Source organism: Aptenodytes patagonicus, chromosome 3 (assembly GCF_965638725.1).
Source record: "Aptenodytes patagonicus chromosome 3, bAptPat1.pri.cur, whole genome shotgun sequence".
NCBI classification, from domain to species: Eukaryota; Metazoa; Chordata; class Aves; order Sphenisciformes; family Spheniscidae; genus Aptenodytes; species Aptenodytes patagonicus.
Window position 1 is genome coordinate 11,929,880 of NC_134951.1, and position 20,387 is coordinate 11,950,266.

At 41.8% G+C, this 20,387-nt stretch overlaps 1 protein-coding gene across 1 annotated transcript; it reads left to right on the forward strand.

The window, feature by feature from the left end:
* The first annotated feature begins 1,743 nt into the window (after positions 1–1,743).
* MATN3 (matrilin 3) lies at positions 1,744–18,564 on the forward strand. The gene is made up of 8 exons (XM_076332722.1): positions 1,744–1,921; positions 3,957–4,526; positions 8,221–8,343; positions 8,778–8,900; positions 10,102–10,224; positions 12,035–12,157; positions 16,599–16,706; positions 18,050–18,564. The coding sequence occupies exons 1-8, from the start codon at positions 1,759–1,761 to the stop codon at positions 18,103–18,105; spliced, it is 1,389 nt and encodes a 462-aa protein (XP_076188837.1). The 5' UTR covers positions 1,744–1,758; the 3' UTR covers positions 18,106–18,564.
* The last annotated feature ends 1,823 nt before the right edge of the window (positions 18,565–20,387 follow it).

Consider the following 20,387-nt stretch of genomic DNA (forward strand, 5'->3'; position numbering starts at 1 on the left):
TTTCTACTCTTCCTCTGCAGTAAGAGGTAAAAGGTAATTTAATGATCTGCTAATATATCTGAAGAAAAAATGGCTTTCTACTTCGGAAGATAAAAGGGATCTGAGATTAAACTCTGGAGAAAATTATTTAAATTGCTACACCATACAGGTTGCTGATTATTCCAGTCTGCTCAAGTATGTACCTCCTTCCTGTCCCCCTGACATGTTTAAAAATGCCCTCTGTCATTACCACGCTGTCAGTAATAGGTTCCTTAGTTTTCTCTTTGCTCTCACAGATGGCAACTTGGGTACCTTCAGCTGCGGTGGTGTAAGAACCTCTTGTGCCACTGTTCTGGCAGTGCCCTGCCCTTCCAGTTACTCTGTGCACCCAGGTGTCTTGGCAACTGCACTCGGCTTCCCAGTTCTGAGGAACTGCATTGGATCTGGACTCCCACAGAGACTCTAAAAAAAGGGGAATCTTTACATGCTGGCAAAGACTGTTTAAATGTGACTTCTGCAGGGGAGCTGAAAGACTACATGAAACGCAGCTGAAACTACGAGCGAGTTGTGTGATACTCGAATACTGATCCCAGAGCACGTACTCTGGCCTGGATCCATCTGCACCGAGGGAGATTCAGTGTGTGTGACAGAATCAAGCCAAAAACCTGCTCCTTCATTAGCTGTCATTAGTGGGCACCAAAGGAGCTTGAAAGTGTGTCGGGTATGGGCAGAGAGCTCTGGCCAAGGGGTGGGTGTTGAGACTTCCCAAAATGTGGGTGGGTGAGCAGTATTTGGCGGCAGCAGGCACTGCTCGAAATTTGTGCGGGGTGTGTGCCTGTGCTGTTGCTCAGAGCTGCAGCCCCCTCTAGGAGATGAAAGCCGCTGTACTCCGCTGGACCCCTGTCCCGTGGCTTTCCCCTGCGCGAAGGGTGCTGTTCCCTCTTCCCTGATTCCGTCTGCAGGCTTTGTAAATGCGATGGTGGCCTCTTCTGCTGTGCAGTCGAGATAGCACTTGCTGAAGTGAGTCAGTATCTGCCCGAGATTATACTGCTGGTGGGTTGTGAGGGTGTGGTGGTTTGTTCCTGTTCTAAATCGGGGCTTCCTGTTCCCCTTACGGAGGTGAAGGGAGAAAAGATGGTCCTGCAGCCCAACACGCCGACTGCGGGTTTGGCAGTGGTGTCTTCTAAAAGACTGCGCTGGAGATCGTAGTGGATTTGTGCCTGAAACCGTGCTTTCCGTTAAAGCGTCCTGCAGCTTCCCACAGGAACTGGCAGGATTTGCAGTGCCAGGGACCAGACAAAACGCCCTGGGTCAGATTTGCCGACAGGGAGGGCAGTTTCCTGTGCCTGGGTGATCACGCCGCGAGCTTTTTCTCCCGTTCTTTGCAAATACTGCCCTGGAGATAAAGCTTTGAGACCAGCAGGGCAAAGTTAGCAGACCCGGATCAAACAATTCCAGCGGAGGGAGAAAGGGTGAGTTTGCATTTCAACTCCCCCTGCTCCCGGGTTTGAACCCCGTCCTTAACCGTGCCGCAAGTTCCCAAAGTTCAGCTCTAACCCTTACAGCCCTTCCCTCTCGCCCCGGCCGAACGCCCCGTCGGGGCGGGGGAGCGAGGGCTGGCAGCCCGCCCCTTCCTGGCCGCCGGCCCCCCCCGGGGAGGAGGCGGCGGGGGGAGCCGATGCCACCTCGGTCCTCGTCCCGGTCCCCCCCCCCCTCCCCCCCCCGCGGCCAGCAGCTTTAAATGCGGCGCCGCGGGGCCGCGGGGCGGGCGGCGGCACCATGCGGCGGGCGCTCGGCATCCTCGGCTGCTGCCCGGCGCTCCACCTCCTCCTCCTCCTCCTGCTGCCGCCGCTGCTGCTGCCCGCGGCGCGGGCTTCCCCGCACCGCCTGCGCCGGCAGCCGCGGCCGGGCGGCGGCCTCTCCGGGAGCCACGCCGCGGCAGGTACCGTACTCCCGCGGGGGCGGCGGGAGCTGCCTTCTGCCCGCAGCCGGCTACCTCCTGCGAGGGGCTGCGCGCCCCCCGGCCAGCCCTGCCCAGAGGCGATGCTCCCCGGCTCGCTCGCTACGCGCTTTGCTCGCTGCTACCCAGCCGCTCGGGGTACCCCCTGCCCTTGCTTCTCTTAGGATGCTTAGTTTTACAAACGATTACGGGAGAGTTGTGCCCCGGGGACATCTTGCTGTAGCTGCAGCGGTCCACGGACCATGCGCTTCCAGGCAGAAGTACCATCTACATTTTTTTGATGCAAAGCTGGCCTTGCTAATCTTTAGAACCTACATGACTGTTCTCTACCTGCGTTCACTTCTCAAAACGTCTCTTTCAGACTCACGGAACGGTCAGGCTGCTGAAAAGTTTTTTCTTTCCTAATCTGAAAAAGATAATTCTTCTGCTTTCAAATCTGGGATTTGGTCTTTTCTTTGTAGGACAAACATTGTGTGTCTTTTTCTTTCATGTCTTAAGCTATGCATGCATGCACAAACATTTCTCCATGTTTTCTCAGCTTTCCAAAGGGCACAAAGCCATTCTTCTAAATCCTTACGCAAAAACTGAGTTACGGGATGCATGTAGAATTAGATATGATATACCTGGACGGGATCCTAGATTCGTTCAGTCTGTTAATCTGTCCAAAGGCAGAATCAACTCTACTGCTGTGTTTCCTGATGGAAGAAAGATATATCTGTGCAATTTGATTTTTTCCCTCCCTTTTCACTTGCACAAGAGAAAAAAGTTTTTTAATGCATTGAAAAAAAAAGTGCTGTTTTCACCTCTACTTTTAAGAGACTTGTGAAGAATGTTTTTTTTTTTTAAACTGGAATGGAATCATAAAAATCAACCTGATAGTAGCTGGGAAAGGTGTGTCCCATTCCCAAAAAAGCTCTTCAGGTAGTATATTCAAACTGAACACCTCACATTTTGCTATTTAATGCACTGTTGATCAGGAATGTCTCTTTTGTAGAAATATTGTGCTTTTGGGTTGTCTGTTTTTCATAAACCAGCAGTACAAATCCATACCTTGATGGTACAAACTAAGTTCATGGTATCGTCAATGTCAGGTCAGGGTATCGGGACGGAGAGTGTACAGCTTAGGCTGCCTGCTGTTGCTGTCTTGCTTATTTTTCGTCTTCCTAGAAGTCATGCTTGTCTCTGATCTGAGCTATGGCTTTTCTGTTTCAGTCTACATTTATATGTCAGTGAGGAATTTTAGAAGTTAGAAATATTTGTGTAAATGTTCATTTTTACATGTAAAATTACTTCATAAATAATAAGTTCCATTTTTTTGTCTGCTCTAGAAGCCTTTACACAGTAACAACTTCTAAAGAAGCCTTTATCACAGCATCATTTCCATCTTTTTTCCTGTTGGTCTTTATTTCTTCTTGTTGTGTACTTTGGATCGTGAATTACAAACAAGAAATAATTCCTAATCAGCAATCTATATTGTTACTATCCTAAAAAATATTGTTAGCATCTGTTCACCGTGTAATCTAGCCAGTTGTTTTACCATTTTATTTCTGTAGCTTGTAAAAATGGAATTCAGGCTTTATCTTTATAAAAATAAAAAGTAAGTACATTTATATATCATTGCTACATTTCTATGTTGGCTGTTACATGCAAACTACAACCCTTTGTTTCAAGGATAGTTAGCCATTTTGTGGGCTCAAATGTGGACCCATCTTTTAATGCTTAGAAAAGGTCGGTTATTTATTACTTGTCAAAATGAACATTTAAGAATTTATATAATAATATAAATATATATTATTTATTTAATATATATACACATTTCTATTTTATTGTATATATATATTACATATATGTAAAATAATGTGTTGCTCACTCTAATTTTAAGCCTCTTCCTAGAGAATTGAGAGTGCCAGCATTTATCTGGTAGGAGTAGTTTGCCATGACAGCTCTCACTGCCCTAGGGTGAGAGCTCTGGTCCTGTGTAGGAGATGATTGAAGTGTTTTCCTTCCTTCTTGACAGACACTGCCTGCAAGAACCGGCCCCTAGACCTCGTCTTCATCATAGACAGTTCCCGTAGTGTCCGACCTGAAGAGTTTGAGAAAGTGAAAATCTTTTTGTCAAAAATGATTGATACTCTGGACATTGGGGAAAGAACAACCCGTGTGGCGGTCATGAATTATGCTAGCACTGTCAAGGTAGAGTTTCCCCTCCGGACCTACTTTGATAAAGCATCTATGAAGGAGGCTATATCTCACATTGAGCCCTTGTCGGCTGGCACAATGACCGGCCTAGCCATCCAAACTGCCATGGATGAAGTCTTCACTGAGGAAATGGGCACCCGGCCGGCAACCTTCAATATCCCCAAGGTGGTCATTGTTGTGACAGATGGACGACCACAAGACCAGGTTCAAGATGTGGCAGCAAGCGCCCGGACAGCTGGCATTGAGATCTATGCAGTTGGGGTAGACCGGGCAGACATGCAGTCCCTGAGGATAATGGCCAGCGAACCACTGGATGAACACGTCTTTTATGTGGAGACCTATGGTGTGATTGAAAAGCTGACATCCAAATTCAGAGAGACTTTCTGTGGTAAGGTGGTCAGTCCAAGAGGGTAGTGTAATTTGGCTCCTTTTGGCTCCTGCTGTGGTTCCACTCCCTAAGAAAGAAGTTTCTCTTTTTGAGAAGTGTTACGTATCACGTTTAAGTATTTCCTTTGCTGTCTGTTGGGAAAACAAGTCAACCTTTTTATTCACTGGAGGCCAAGTAATGACCTTGAATTTTGAATAGTGACCTTACCACGCAAGTAACAGACCTGATTTCAGTGGACCTCCTTGTGCAGTTGGTCTGATTTAGTGCAAGAGAAAGCACGGCAATCTGGCCGGGATTCGGCTATGTATATTTACTGACTTACTGAGAGCGCACACCGGAGCTGTGCAGTCCGCTCATTTCTTCTCCCATCCAGTTGGGAAGCAAGGAGGGTGGAAGTGTGGTTCTGAAAGGCTCCTTATAGATTCAGAGTAGGAAAATCAGTGTGGCAGGTGAACCGCCACACTAGCTTGAGAAATTTGGTGCAGGATGAAGTGCCCGAACACAACGGCAGGTCATCTCGGGATGGACTTTCACTCTGCAGGCATTGCTGGGCTTTTTCAGTGTGCCAGATTCACACCTTTCTCTGTTTCTCTGCAACTTGATTTAGACAGGGAGCTGTGTCTGTACCTCCAGTTGGATGGGTTGAATTTGCTTCGCTCTTTGAGGACTGGTCTTGGAAAAATGCTGGATGTGTATTTGGTTTGGGCTAGAACTCCACTAACGATGCTAGGCCAGTGTGGGTTGTTATTGTCCTTCACAGAAAAAAAAGGGTCATGTATCTGGACTATTTAGAACTGCCTATAGATAGCTATGCCACAGCCCTACCCACAAAAATCAAACGACAACTTTTTGACAATTAAAAGACTTGTATGGAGTAGATTTTTCTAGTAAATTTCTAAGGAAATTACTTGTAAAATAATTCTCCAGCAAGTAATGGGTAAAATCAGGTGTAAAGAACATTGTAAGAGAATTAAAATAACAGCCATTGCCTTGGGAACTTGGTTGGCAATGTGTTACTTTGTTATTTCAGAGCCTTACTGAAAATTACCACCATACCTTTTGAATACGTTTAGAGTGAACAGACCTCTTTTTCTAGGTATGAAATAAATGTGTAGGACCATCTGTAGACAGGACACTTTGCCCAATAATTAACATAGGAAATGCCTTGAGGTTTGGTTTGACATCATGTTGTGCTGCTGATGTGACCACATCTTCTCTCTGGTAGCTGGAAGTGGGTACCAGAGCCCACCTACCTGGACAGCTATGTGTGCTGTGAACACAGCACTAATTTTCCACCTATGTTCTCGCCAAAGCAAGTCCTTTCATAGCACCGGAGAAAAATCTCTTGTTCTTAAGAGTAAACGTACAGTTTATTGTGCTGAAGCATAGGAGTTACGTCCCTACTAAGCTGGAGGATAAACCAAAGAGAGCTCACACATACACACTTCCAGTCTAACTCTGAGTTGCCTGCATGCAATTAGCCAGAATCTGTGGGGTTCATGGACAAAAATGGGGTAAAGGGAATAGTTTTTCAAAAGGTTCCTGCAAACCGAATGAATCTAAGAGGGTCTTGTAAGACAGTGTGGGTAAACTGGGTCTTTTCCAGCTCCAGACTGCTTTTTGGTCAGAAATCTAGACTCACCAGTGACAATTTTTTCTTTGCTTTGACCAAGCCAAATAAATTTGTAGGGTGAACTGAAAACAGGAAAACTAATGTTCAGGGGCAAAATACTTGGCTGAGATCAAGTTCTTGATGCACTGAGAGCATCATTCAACATGAGACCATCCTGTAGGTGGAAAATCTTAACCTTGAATTGGTGTCCCAGTCAGTGGAAGCTTGACTTTCCTACCACAAAAATCTGACTATTTGAGTCTGAGCTTCTCAGTTATGGTTGAAAATATCACCCACAGATTTTGTTCATAAGTCATGGAGATGAATTCTCTTACTCCCAAGGGTGTAGCAGAATGAAAAGACACTGCCTTGGTTTGAGATTTGGTTTTGCCAATGGAAATACAAGACGCGCTTTCTGTCAGCCTTATTAGGGGACATCTAAATCTTCCATGTTTTAGAAAATGGGCAATGTTGTCTTGCATTCAGAAATACATGAGAAGATTCAAGCACTCTTGCTTCTCATTTCTTATCTCACCACTATTGCTTTGGAGCCTGATTTTACTAGTAGTCAATATCCACATCATAACTACTGATCTAAGTAAAATCTCAGGTTAATAACAGACTTGTCTTCCCATTTTTCTCCTTTTCCCTTTCATTTCCTCCTCCTTTCTTTCCTTCCTTTCCCCCTTTTTTTCCCCTTCCCACTTTTTTCCGCCACCTTTTTTTTCCTCCCCCCTTTCCTCTCCCCTTCCCTTTTTCATCTCATCTAAATTTAGTAATCTAAAAATCATCTAAGCTTAAGTGAGTATCTAGGATTCCTTTACAGTCTGTGGAGAGAAACAGAGGCATCTTGAGGTGACCAAAGAAGCAGCAGACCCAAAGCTAAATACACTTGAGAAAAATTCGTCAGAAGTTAATTAGTTAGTTACTTAGACCGGCTGTGAAGGAAAAGACTGTCAGCACACACAGTGCACTGCAGAGACAGCCCAGCGTTACAAGTCATTTTGTCTGTCCTGTCACCACAACACACACATATCAGCTGCCATCCATCACGCTGCTTTTCGTATCACTGTTTTCTGTTTTCTCAGTCTGATGAGACAGCCTTACTGTCTGCTGGGGAATTAGCTGGTCCCTGAAAATTGAATCTCATTTTGTAGTTTGCAGTTTCAGCTTCTCAGTTCTCTGAGGTTTGGACATTATTTCTGCACTGTCCCTCAATTAGGAGATTCACGTGCCTGTAAAGGTACCTTACTGGAGAAACTTTCCTCCATATCCTCTTTTGGTCTTGACTTTTTAAACCTGATGGAACAGGGCAGCTGCAGCCCTCCCATACCCATCTTGCGCCAGTGGGTTTCTTTGTTGGCTGATACATCTGGACCATCATTACGCAGACACTCTCTTCATCCCTGAGAAGACAGTGTGTTACCTTAGTGCCTCTGAGTCATTTTTCTTTTCCTCCTGGTCTTGATGCTCTTTCTATTGCAGTTTATTTTATTTTATTTTATTTTATTTTATTTTATTTTATTTTATTTTATTTTATTTTATTTTATTTTATTTATTGTGCTTTCCGTCACATTTCAGTTTACATGGGAGTTTTTTACAGTGCAGCAGGAATTCATAAATCAGGTTATATGCCAGTGAGCAGAAGTTAGTAAGCTGCCAGACGGTGACTGATATATTTTGGGATTATTTAAACTGGTTGTCTGTAATAGAAAGGGACTGGATGCAATAAGCCAGAAGGTCCTTTTCATTGCTGAGTTCTCATTTCTAGTGTAATGTTACTAAATGCTTAAAATCTCTCTCTCCCTGTTGTGCCCTTTTCAGATTAATCTTATCTTTCTGCCACCTCAGGTGGTGAGTTATTTCAGTGCAGTTGTTCCAGTGTTGTTTGCGACCTCTTCTTCTGGCTACAGAATGATGCAAAAGATGCCTGTAACTTTTGTGACGGTGACACAGCACTGACATTTACTACTACTAATCCAGCAAACACTTCAAGATGTACTTTTGTAAGCACAAATTATTAATGAATGTTTCTCTCCTTTGGGATGACTGAAACGCCTTTTCTGTAAATGTCCTTTGTAGCTGCGAATGTGTGTGCACTTGGGACCCATGACTGCGAGCAGGTCTGCGTGAGTAATGGCAGATCCTACCTTTGTGATTGCTATGAAGGCTACACTCTCAATCCGGATAAGAGAACCTGCTCAGGTATTACTCCTTCGGTAAATGTGTTCAACTAGAAAAAAAATCACTTTTTAAAACCATAATTGGATTTGAGAAGCTACTTGTGTACTTCTGTTGAAACAGTGAACATCTGTATCTCCTTCAATAATAATAAATTTAATAATAAATAATAAATAAATAAGTCTACTGCAAGTAATGGTGAGAAGTAGTTTGATTCCATCACCATCCTTTTTATTATGCCTACGGAACCATTCATTAGGGCCAGATGCCAAAACAAAGTCTTCAGATGTAGACACCGTATAGATATTTTCTCTTACCACATATTCTAATTCCTTCAATTAGTCTTGCCATTTTTGAGCTGATTCCAAATAGAAATATATTTGAAAATGTGAATATGCTCTCCACCCCAAACTACTTTTTATTAACAATGAATTGTTTCTCCAATGTGTGTCTTGCAGCTGTGGACACGTGTGCACCTGGAAGGCACGAGTGTGATCAGATCTGTGTGAGTAACAATGGATCCTATGTCTGTGAATGCTATGAAGGCTACACCCTGAATCCGGATAAGAAGACTTGCTCAGGTAAGAGTTAAAGGCCACATTAATATATGAAACTCATGGAGACGTGGACATGTTTTCTGAGAGTTACCTTCATTGTTTCTAATTGAAAAACTGCTTACAGACATCAACTCTTAAAATGAGAATTCACCTGCACACTTTCCCCTTGGTTCCAGTAACAGTAAAATTGCATTTTTCTTTAAATGTGTCGATTACAGAAATGCAATTTGGCACTTACCTACCATTTTATGGTCTTCACAGTACTTCATAAGCATCACTTAGTCCCTGGGAGAGGATGAACCTATTCCAGAGATGCCCACCAGCACTGTGTCTCCATTGGAGAGTGAGTGCCACGACTCCATAGAGAACTTAAAACCTGATGATTTTCCCCTGTCCTCTCCATCTCTCCTGTTGAAACTCATTTTTTTTACAGCTTGCTGCTTCTGCTTCCAAGCTGTGCAGGGCTTTGCGATATAGCAACCCCAGTCTTACACTAGCAGCAGCTTCTTGAATTGTCACTCTGAAAAGTTAGCCTATTATAAAAACTTTTTTTTCCCAAATATTTCTCTGGAGTTGTTTCTTTAAATCCAGAAGTTTTGAGCAGCACCAGCCGTAGGCTAGCTATAACTGGTAAGTGCATCCCTCCCTTTGAGAGCACATAAGCATCTTCTCACTGAAGTTTTCACTACTCTTATTTCTGAAGAGAGAACATAATCTTCTAGTGCTCCTGCTTTTTTGTTTGTTTGTTTGCTTTTGTTCTCACTAGGCTTTATATCTCTTTGCCATTTAATAGCATTTCTACATATCATGCCTGGCTTTTTGTGCCTGCCTTCAGCTCATGGATGAAAATATAAAGTTAAATTTGGATTCACCATAGTTACTGCTAATATTGCAAGAAACAACTTCTGCCTTGTCACGTGGCAGATTATTGCTCATCTCAGTACGGTGTTTTAGCTTCATCAAGGCTGTTAGAATTGCTGATGAAAATCAGATTGCGTGAGAGGTGGTAGAGTAATGTCTTGCAGTCCAGGTATCTGCCTCCTGCATTAAATAATTAGTACTGAATTCAGTTGTCTGCAGCATAATATAATAATGTAGTAAGGCACTGGTTGAATCCTAATTTGAATCCTAATTAAATTGTACTTATAAACGCTGAAGCATTTAAAACGCTTGAGTGTCTGGGAGGGATTAATAGCTTTCTTCTCTAAAACATGGTTCACCACAGCCATGGACATGTGTGCACCTGGAGGGCATGATTGTGCACAAGTCTGTTTGAGTAATGATGGATCCTACAGCTGTGACTGCTTTGAAGGCTACACTCTGAATCCAGATAAGAAGACTTGCTCAGGTAAGACCTGATCAAGGAAATACTGTGTTCAGCTAAAAACAAGTAACTTCAAAAAATCAGGTTAATTTATGTAATTTTTCTGACAAATTATCCAAGAGTTTCTGTACAATTCCTGAAAACACAGTGCAACTTTTTTCCTATGTGTTTCCAGTAATAATTTAAGACCCATGTGTCGTGAGTGTGATCACTGTTTCTGGCGGATGTGTTTGGACCTTAAAAAATACTTCAGCCTTAGAGCTCTAGAGGATAGCGGGAAATGTTCTTTCCCAGTGCTGGGCTCTTGCGGAGAATAGGAGCGTAGGGGTAGCTGGTACTTAAGGATGTACATATAAGTATATAGTACCTACAAATTAATATGTATTCTACATTATTTTCACTTGATTAGGATTTGAACTTCACTCTTCATTTCTTTGGATGTCTCACTGATGATTTATTTATGCAAAATCATTTTTTCCACTTCCATCATAATCTCTTTCCTTACTACATTTTGTGTGACAAAGCGCTGAACCTAGGTTTCCGATTCCAGGAGGCTCCTAGGCAAATCTCTCCAATTAAGTCGTATGTCTCACGTCTCAAAGAGGCGAAGCCAGAGGGCCTCAGTATTTCTTCCTGCCTAGTTTAGGAGCTGATTTTGTAAATATTGTTCCTAAGATTAACTCTCACCTGGCATTACATAGATTCAATAAACATCTGTGAGGGAATGTGAATTCAGTTAGGCATCCCCTTTGGGAGTCCAATCCTGAAAGAAAGTTTCTTTCTTTCTTTCTTTCTTTCTTTCTTTCTTTCTTTCTTTCTTTCTTTCTCTCTTTCTCTCTTTCTCTCTTTCTCTCTTTCTCTCTTTCTCTCTTTCTCTCTTTCTCTCTCTTTCTTTTCTTTCTTTCTTTCTTTCTTTCTTTCTTTCTTTCTTTCTTTCTTTCTTTCTTTCTTTTTCCTTCTTTCTTTCTTTCTTTCTTTCTTTCTTTCTTTCTTTCTTTCTTTCTTTCTTTCTTTCTTTCTTTCTTTCTTTCTTTCTTTCTTTCTTTCTTTCTTTTTCTTTCTTTCTTTTTCTTCCTTTCTTCCTTTCTTTTTCTTCCTTTCTTCCTTCCTTCCCTTCCTTCCTTCCTTCCTTCCTTCCTTCCTTCCTTCCTTCCTTCCTTCCTTCCTTCCTTCCTTCCTTCCTTCCTTCCTTCTCTCTCTTTCTCTCTCTCCGCCCCCCCCCCCCCCCCCCCCCCCCCCGCCATGTGCCTTACTGGACCTCCTTACTGCAAAGATATCCAAATGTAGGAACTCCTTCTCAGCTTGCCCTTTCAGAGTTGACGTGTTAAATTTGGCAGACAGTATCAGCCTCACACATAAAGTACCCACTTTGTAACTGGCAGTGGGTGCCACGTCTCTCTTTTTTTTAGCAGCCATGTCTACTCTTCTGTTTGTGGTCTTTTCACTCCATAAAACAGTGTCTTATCCAACTCAATAAGAGCTGAAATAATGCCAAATAGTCTCTTAAAATCCAGATATTTGTTCTCTGAAATGCCTTTGGATAATTCTTTTGTAACTGGGTCACTGCTAGTTCAGTTCCTTTTGCAATCTGTTGCAACTGCAAAAAAGTGTTGCCAGTATTCCAAAAATCATATTAATTTTGTGATGTTGATAGCCAGATAAAAACACACTCTGAATACCCTACTATGGCTAATAACATGCGACATGCAATAAAAACATCCTGATTTGAATCCAAATGAAGATATGCTTGCAAACGGGAATTACTAACACCAACCAAAAAGGCTGAATTTTGGGTATTGATTAATATTCTTCTCTTCTCAAATGCCTGCCGTAGCTGTCGACGTGTGTGCACCTGGAAGGCATGACTGTGAGCAGGTCTGTGTGAGAGATGATCTGTTCTATACCTGTGACTGCCACCAAGGCTACACCCTGAATCCAGACAAGAAGACTTGCTCAAGTAAGAGCAGATTGCTGTTCCCTATCCCCCCATACCCTCCCCAGCTCAGTGCACGTATTGAAATAGCTCTCATTAGCAGGTTAGTATATTTGGATCTGTTTGAGAAACTTTCACATGCATTCAAGCGTTATAAGACAGTTCTATGTCACTCTGCCTTTTCCGTTTTGAGCAACATTCAGAGACATAAAGCACTTTATATGCAACAATGCTAGCAACTGCTTACCATTTGGTCTTTTTTTATCACCTTATAACTAAGGCCTTCACTGTATTTAAAAAACTGTAATTATGCAATATTCAGCAAATCCAGAACTGAGAAATAATTGAAGAGAGAAGAGCTGGGGTTAGTCACAGTCACGCACTCTGCAGTACTGTGGAAGCTGTGTACCACCATGCAGGAGACTGTTTGAGATGGCGTCCTCCCCTCCAGGCTGAATTTCATGTTGCTGTTTGTTTCTTTAGTTTCTCAGCTAACTTTGTGTTACAGTGAAAATGTAATTTTTAAAAAAATGTTTCTTTCCTTCCCTGTCTCCTTACTGTAAAGTTATTGTGTGCTGGAAACTTTTCATAGCATGCCTTTGGAGGTGATCTGGCGCTTCACATCTGGTAGGGTTAGGCAGCTGCAGTCAGAGTGAGCATAGACGGTACGAAGTCAGGACTGAGGGAGACCCCAGTAAGGCAATTAGTTCATCTCGCTGCTCCGAGGCAAGATCAGTTACATGTCTCGGTAGTTCCTGGTAAGATTCACATAGGATAGGCTCCCGGCATGGAAAAGCATTGCCATTGGGAAGCATTAAAAAATGTTACCTTGTTTTTGGGTAACTATTTCTCCAAAATGCATTCTGTAGGAACTGATGTATGTGCACCAGGAACCCATGACTGTGAGCAGGTCTGTGTGAGTAATGGTGGATCCTATACCTGTGACTGCTATGAAGGCTTTACCTTAAATCCAGATGAGAAAACATGCTCAAGTAATAATTTAATGGGTTTTTTTCTGAATATATTTATTGAAGTACTTCTCTTTAATGCGTTAAATCCTTTTAATCTATTTGAGAAACGTTACATTAACTCACTAACTCCCTGAAAGTATAATCCCTTTTCATTCTTTTCTGCCTGTTTCCACTAATGTGAGCTAGTTTGATCCTTCTTGTTTAGTTATAGCAGTTATTGTATTTAAAACTACAGTATTTAAAAAAAAAATCTGTTATAATCTGCATTTCCTTATGAAATGGGAATAATTGGGGGGATTGGCAAGGCAGGGTTCTGGGACATCTGTCTCTGGGGCATGGGACTCAGTTGCGTACCAGCATTTGGAGGATGGTGGGGGGCCAGAGGGGAACAGAACTGGCGTCAGAAGAACTTTTGCAATGCTAAACCACATGTTCTTGTCCACTCCTCCAAGCTGAGTGGGGCAGACATGAACTCACCAACTGCTTTCCCTTCACATGGGCAATAATGGCATCAACTGTTGGCAGAACCTCTGCACCATTTGATGTAGAATCATAAGTAAAGTTGAGTTGGAAGGGACCTCGAAGAAGTACCTAGGCTGATCTTTGGTTCAGAGCAGGAATAACTTGCCATTACATCAAGTGGCTAAGGACCCTATGTAAGAGCAAAGTTATAAAATAGGTGGATATAGCCAAACACCATCTGCAAAAATAGTAATTTTTTGTAGGTCTGGACTTAAACACAGATGCAGTGTAAAAACACAAATCTAACATGTTTTGTATGACTTGTTGGGCATCCCAGTGGCACCGGGAGTGCCCAAGATTTTGAATATCAAATACTGGAAGACTAAATTTCACAGAAGGACTGTAGAAAACCTCAGGGTACCCTTGGGCAGTTGCCAAAGTTGGTTGGAAAAGTAATTTTGTTAAAACAGACATAATCCAAGAAGGATCAGTATCTGTCACTGGAGAATTTTAAATGCGAACATGAAAACTTAACTGGCAGTTGGTTGGAAACTGACCACATTGGTGTGATATTTTGAACTGGCCTTCCTCCAGCTGAATCTTGAACAGCTCTTCTTTGTACATCAACCATAAAGCCGGTGGAATGTTCCAAAGAAGGGAGCTGAACAAATACAGGTTCAGTGGAATCAAGAAGACACCAGTTTCAACATTGGCTCTAAGAAAAATGAATTTCTGCACTGCTAGAAATGAATCTGTTCATAGATTTTTTTTCAGTGAAACACTGAATGAACCACCTTTTGAAATTGATATATTTCAGTCATTTTTCTGTAATTCAAGCAGCCATCAGTTTCCTTGCAAAATGGAAGTATCAATGGCATGATTGATAAGCAAAAAGAGAAACCAAAACAATTCAGAAAAAAAAAGAGAAATTGCATCCAGGTATAATATTTCTATTGTTTTACTGTTATAATGCTCACATAATTTGTTTGGCATTGATCAGCTATGCATTTATATATCTACAGAAAAAAAAATTGAATAATCTGCTGTCGTTGCCTTTGCAAGCAACGTAAAAACACATGTATAAAGTGACAGGTATTACACACAAGTAATCCTTCTTGATAACTTGTTGAAAGTGTATTTCATAATTGTAGACCCTCTTTTAAGGAGGCTCTGCCTTTGGAAGCTTATTATTCTGGTCTCAGACGTAGATGGTAATCTCACTACAGTAGCGGTGCTTCAGTAGCTGTTGATATGTTTGTTCTTAGCCTGCAGCAAGTGGTGCAGCTTGCCTTAACTCCTGTTTTCTTTATGGAGTAGGTGAGGTTGAATTGCCTTCCATGCAGCTAAGAACTCACAGCCATCAGCTGATGCCTGACGTATTATTATACAACAATCAAATTATCATCTCTGAGCCCTTTGTGATCACCCCTGGTTTTGTGGTGGATTATGGAGACAAAGGAATTTTTGAGGACAGCTGAGGCTCGGCCCTGGTAAGTCTGGAAGAGTGAGGGCAAGAGCTAGGAACAGATTTGATGGAATCACTGCAGAGTATGCCAACGCTTGCTTTCTCTTTCCTAAGAGACTGATTACTTCTCTGTCGTACTAACTGGCTCCTCTATTAATATTGCTGTGCCTTTCTACCAGATTTTAAATTCATTTGGGCCCATTTGAACATTGTTGTTCCCTCCATCCATATTCATGGGACATTGGAATGGACTTGTGTTCACACCTCTTGATGAATCGAAAATGATACTCCCTATGCATGCGTATTGCCAATGTTACAAACCAAGAGTACTTGTGAGGTGATACACATTGATGATTTAGCTGAACCTCTATTGCTTAGTATTTAAAATTAATACATGTGTTCCTGCTTTCATTTTTGTATTGTTTACCAAGTGGTAAATTCAGTTCTTCCAATTCTAATCCCAAGCTGAGTCTTGGGTATCTAAATTCCACCCATATCTCAGAAACTGATGCAAACTGACCAATTTCTGATACTGACCAACTCTTTATGTGCCTAAAATCACTAGGTGCCTTCCTGCTTGGCTTGCAAAACTCCCTGGAGGCTTCACTTTGGACTTTAATGCATTCTCAGAAGTGCTGTGTTTGGAAGTTATGGCTACCCCAAATGCCATTACAATCCAGCTGTGACAGGGCAGCAAACCTTGATTTTATAGATAGATAGATTTAGATATAAGGAAGAGATCCTTTTCTATGAGGGTGGTGAGACACTGGAACAGGTTGCCCAGAGAAGCTGTGGATGTCCCATCATTGGAAGTGTTCAAGGTCAGGTTGGATGGGGCTTTGAGCAACCTGATCTAGTGAAAGATGTTCCTGCCCATGGCAGGGTGGCTGGACTAGATGATCTCTAAAGGTCCCTTCCAACCCAGACCATTCTGTGGTTCTATGATTCTTCTGAAGAGAAACCCAAGTTAGTCATTGCCTTAAATACAGCTTATTTTATAGATTCTGTTTACAGTGATGCCAGTGGCCTTCCTGTGTGGGTAGTCTGATGGTCAAAGCACTATGTTCAAGATGGAGACCTGGACTGCAGGTTCTTCTCAGTCTGCATCACTTGAACACACTCATTCTACTTCCCAGGGTGCCTTACATTTTGAGGTGGGGGATATTCTGGATGAGAAGGAGAGAGAACAGGCAAAGGGAAGATTCACTCTAGTCAGCAATTAGAGTTGATGGGGGAGGCTGGTTGGTCCCTGCACCCAGGCCTCTTTTTATTTTTTACTCAATAATGTCTAATTTAAAGAGTGCAGAGGATCCAGGTAGGTAGGCTAGGAACGCACTGCTCTGCCTCCTCCTCATTTAGAGTCAAGCTCTCTCTTGCCTGTCCTGTTTCTGGACTATGACACTTGTGCTTCTGGCTACACACTGGCCCCTGTTCACTGCCCTGGGTTGCAGTGCTTGCTGTAGTCTCACAGCGTGAGTTCAACTCCCGTTGCAGAATCAAGCATTTTCCTGGGATTTAAATGTTCGATAATTGTCATAAATATTCTAAATGCTGTTTTCTCTCTTAGGAGCCGTAACGAGCAGTCTTGTAACAACTGAAGAATCCTGTAAGTGTGAAGCCATAGCTGCCCTGCAGGACTCAGTCACCTCACGCCTTGAAGCTCTGTCCACAAAATATATCCTTTTTCTTACGCAATCTTCTGCATCCAGCTCTTTACTGGTATTTTAGAGGTAGCTGTTTTGATATAAGCCAGGGAAGGAACATCCCTCAAAACAGAAAGTATTTTCATGGTGATTGTAGAAATGTTATGGAGCAAAATCTTGGTCATTGCAAATACCATTATGCTTCCGCATTTCATTGAAGGGCTTTAGTATCAAGATACAGATAAAATGCACATGCTCACATCCCCTAGATTATATATGCTATGTTGAACATCAGGCATTGCTCTGTTCATAATTCTTCCAGATTACTGTTACTGTTATAGCAAATGCTCAGTTTTGAGCCTTCCTACTATGTCCCAAAGTTTTCAAAACAACTTCACAGGCAGTGTGACAACAGTCCCATTAGCTGCGGTATTCCTCTGCATCCCACCTCTGCAGGCAGGCGCTGTCCCAAGCAATTTTCATGCACCTTCTTCTTTTCCGTGAAAATGTGCTAGGCTGTTAATATCCAGCTGCTGGGAAATACGAAAACGGGAGAGCTGCGAGGCAGGGTGCCGAGGTTGGAGGCACTGGGCAAGCCTCGGGTCCACGGGACATCCGAGGTGCAGGCTGGCGGGTGCCAGCTACGCTGCGCGGGGATTTGCCAGCTTCATTTGCTGCAGTGCGGCGCCTGCGGCAGTGAAGAGAAATGTGGTCAGCCCCCGGATTAGACATTTCACAAACGTGGGAGAGAAAAAAAACAACAAAAAAAAGAGAAAGTGGTGAACTCTGTGGTACCACAGCAAACCTGAATGCTGGAATAAATGCCCTCAGATGGCATGGCAGGAACTAATAACTGGAAGTTAAAGTTGGGCAAGCTGTGATTCTACATAAGGCACAATTTTTAGAACTGAGAGTGGTAGATCACTGTGACAATTTACCAAGATTTTCGTTGCTGGAAATTTTTGAGACTACGTGCTTTTTTCTGTAAAAGGTGCTCCTGTTCAAATAGTAATTGATTTAGGGGAGTACTTTATACAAAGAACTGACGCTTTCTTTCAGAGTTATTCTTTGGTGGGCAATTTGTATCCCTAGCGTCCTTTCAAGACAACCTGGAAAAAGCAGCAGAGACAATCACTTGCTCCTCAGCCCTGAATGTCACTTGGCCCAACCCCTTCTAAGAAATTAGGGTTGTTGAGATCATTTGGGAAGTGGCCAGACCTTGACAGATCTCTAAAATGTTTTGAAATCTCAGGTTCAAGAATGTATTGACCTCATTTAGAAAACAGACTGTTTGTTGAAAATGCAGCAATGAGAAAGATTATAAATAAACCAAACCTTATAGCCATCTGTTATATTGCTCTTAACAGCTGACCACTAGATGAAGTGTCTGAGAAGCTGCAGGCGTACCAAGGCAGACAGCAGGTTGTCTGAGCTATCATTCTACTTAATTTTAAAATAATCTTTCAGAAGCAATCCTTTTTATTGTGTTCCGCAAGCTTTATTTTGTTGCACAGCTTACAAAACGGCAGTTGGTTTGTTACTGTTGACAAACATCAAGAAGACTTCAGGAAGACAACAGTCTTGAAAATACAGTGACCCTGAGGATCTTCATGTACAGTCACTTTATAGCCATAAAGCTACCTATACCTGCTGTGCTTCAGTTTGTACTACAAGTAGTACAGCAGGTACTGCTTTTCTGAAGTAACTGCATTTTTATTCTCTAATTTAAAAGTAAATCCAGAAAAAATGAATGGATACAGTATATCACATTATATAAAACTGTGAAATGGCAAGGCAGAGTAGAAAATGTGCCGATGTCATCCGTCCATTAAATGGGAAAGTAATTTGGGGTCTTGTAACTTATTTTAATAAAATAAAGTATGAACAGCACACTAATGTTGGAAGTTTTTTTGTATACAACTTAAAGAATGTGTGTTACGAAATAAAGTGTTTAACAAAAACAAGGAAACAAAACCTCACAAGATAAAGGAGGCATAAATGGAAAAAATCCACATAATTAAACAGGATACTATCCCCAAGTCACATAGTTGGAAAAAGAACCATTTGATTTTAAAACCTACAAGTCCTTGTTAATACAGATAAAAGGTTTAATAGTAATTTCAAGTATTAATAATGTTGTTTAACACTCAGAAGGATGAAAGATGTCCTCCAATTTAAGGTTTTTTATCCTGCAAGATTTACTTACAGTATTAGTCAGTCATTCCTGTTGTCGTACCGCGGACTTTACTGGGACTACTTGTGTCAATTGGGCTTGTAAGATAAAACACACAAGCTAACAATTTAAAAACCTAATTGTTGAAGGCATCCACTCGTTTTGCACACTTGGCATTTGTAATCATCCAAATGTTTTAGAAACTATATTTAAATAAATCTGAAGATGGAGTCAAAACTATGATGATTATTCTTTTTTTTTTTTTAGAATTGAAAAATCCAAAATATTTTGTAGAGCTTTGCAATATAATTACACAAAATATTATATCAGTAGCTGGTATGCCAAGGACATATTATAACGACATCTGTGCTTGCTTCATACCCTGCACATAATAGATACAAACAATTGCAAGGAAAATCGGTGGGCAGAAGTTCAGTTCTCATGTTCACTGCACATCCCAGTGAGACTTCAGATACTTCTATACAGTAATGTTAAGTTAGAATATAATACTAAGTAGCACAGGTGAACATGGAACACAGCTTCAGCAAGGGCTAAAAATGAGACTATAAACTCTCCAAGACTGCTGGATTGGTCTGCAGTTGGTATTTTGTGATGTGTCCCCACTGATACTAATTTGCTGTAGTTCAATTATAGTTAGTGTGGGACAACCTAGCTATGCTACACTTGCTTCCTCAAAGTGCTGTGTATGTGTATTTTTTCTGTAAGTCATGGAGTTTTATATCCAGCGCTTTGCTTACTTTCATGTCCTCTGCTTAGACATGGGTATTATATAAGGATTTATAGGGCCAGAAGTATGCCTTGGCCTCCGTACTTGGTAAGAATAAACAAGTTGTAAATCTAATGCAAGACTTCTCAACTTCTTGGCAATTGGGAGTGGATGACATCAGTCCCATTTATACTAAGGCCAGTTGTCAGATGAGATGTACAATTTTATACGACAGTGGAAAATTGTCCTGGAGGCCAGATGTGTCTTGCAAGCTGTCAGCTGGGCAGGCTTTGTTTCATGCATTAGTATTCATAACTCCATTTTACGTTACAAATGATAGTATTTACATTCAACTCCTCTGAGCAATTATCTTGTCTCACTTTGTGAGCACCAGATAAAATTCCAAAGTGATATAAGCAATTTCTTTAAAATAGGACACACTAGCATGTCCTATTGACTGAACATTTTTTTTTTAAATATAGATGTACTTGTTGATATGGAATGAGTAATTATACTGTTTTACTTATTGGGGCAGTAGAACGTTAAGACTAATGCAGAGAACTGTTATGAAAAGAACTAAATTTTATCTTTTGGATGGTATTTTAAAATTATTTGTATTCTGCTTAGAATAGAATAGAATAGAATAGAATAGAATAGAATAGAATAGAATAGAATAGAATAGAATATTTCGATGTCGAGGTGCTGGAGCGTGTCCAGAGAAGGGCAACGAGGCTGGTGAGGGGTCTGGAGAACAAGTCTTCTGAGGAGCGGCTGAGGGAACTGGGGTTGTTTAGCCTGGAGAAGAGGAGGCTG

Coding starts and splice junctions, on each gene's coding strand:
- MATN3 (XM_076332722.1), top strand. CDS start 1,759: ATGCGGCGGGCGCTCGGCATCCTCGGCTGCTGCCCGGCGCTCCACCTC. Junction 1,922..3,956: donor CGGGAGCCACGCCGCGGCAG/GTACCGTACTCC, acceptor CCTTCTTGACAG/ACACTGCCTGCAAGAACCGG. Junction 4,527..8,220: donor ATTCAGAGAGACTTTCTGTG/GTAAGGTGGTCA, acceptor TGTCCTTTGTAG/CTGCGAATGTGTGTGCACTT.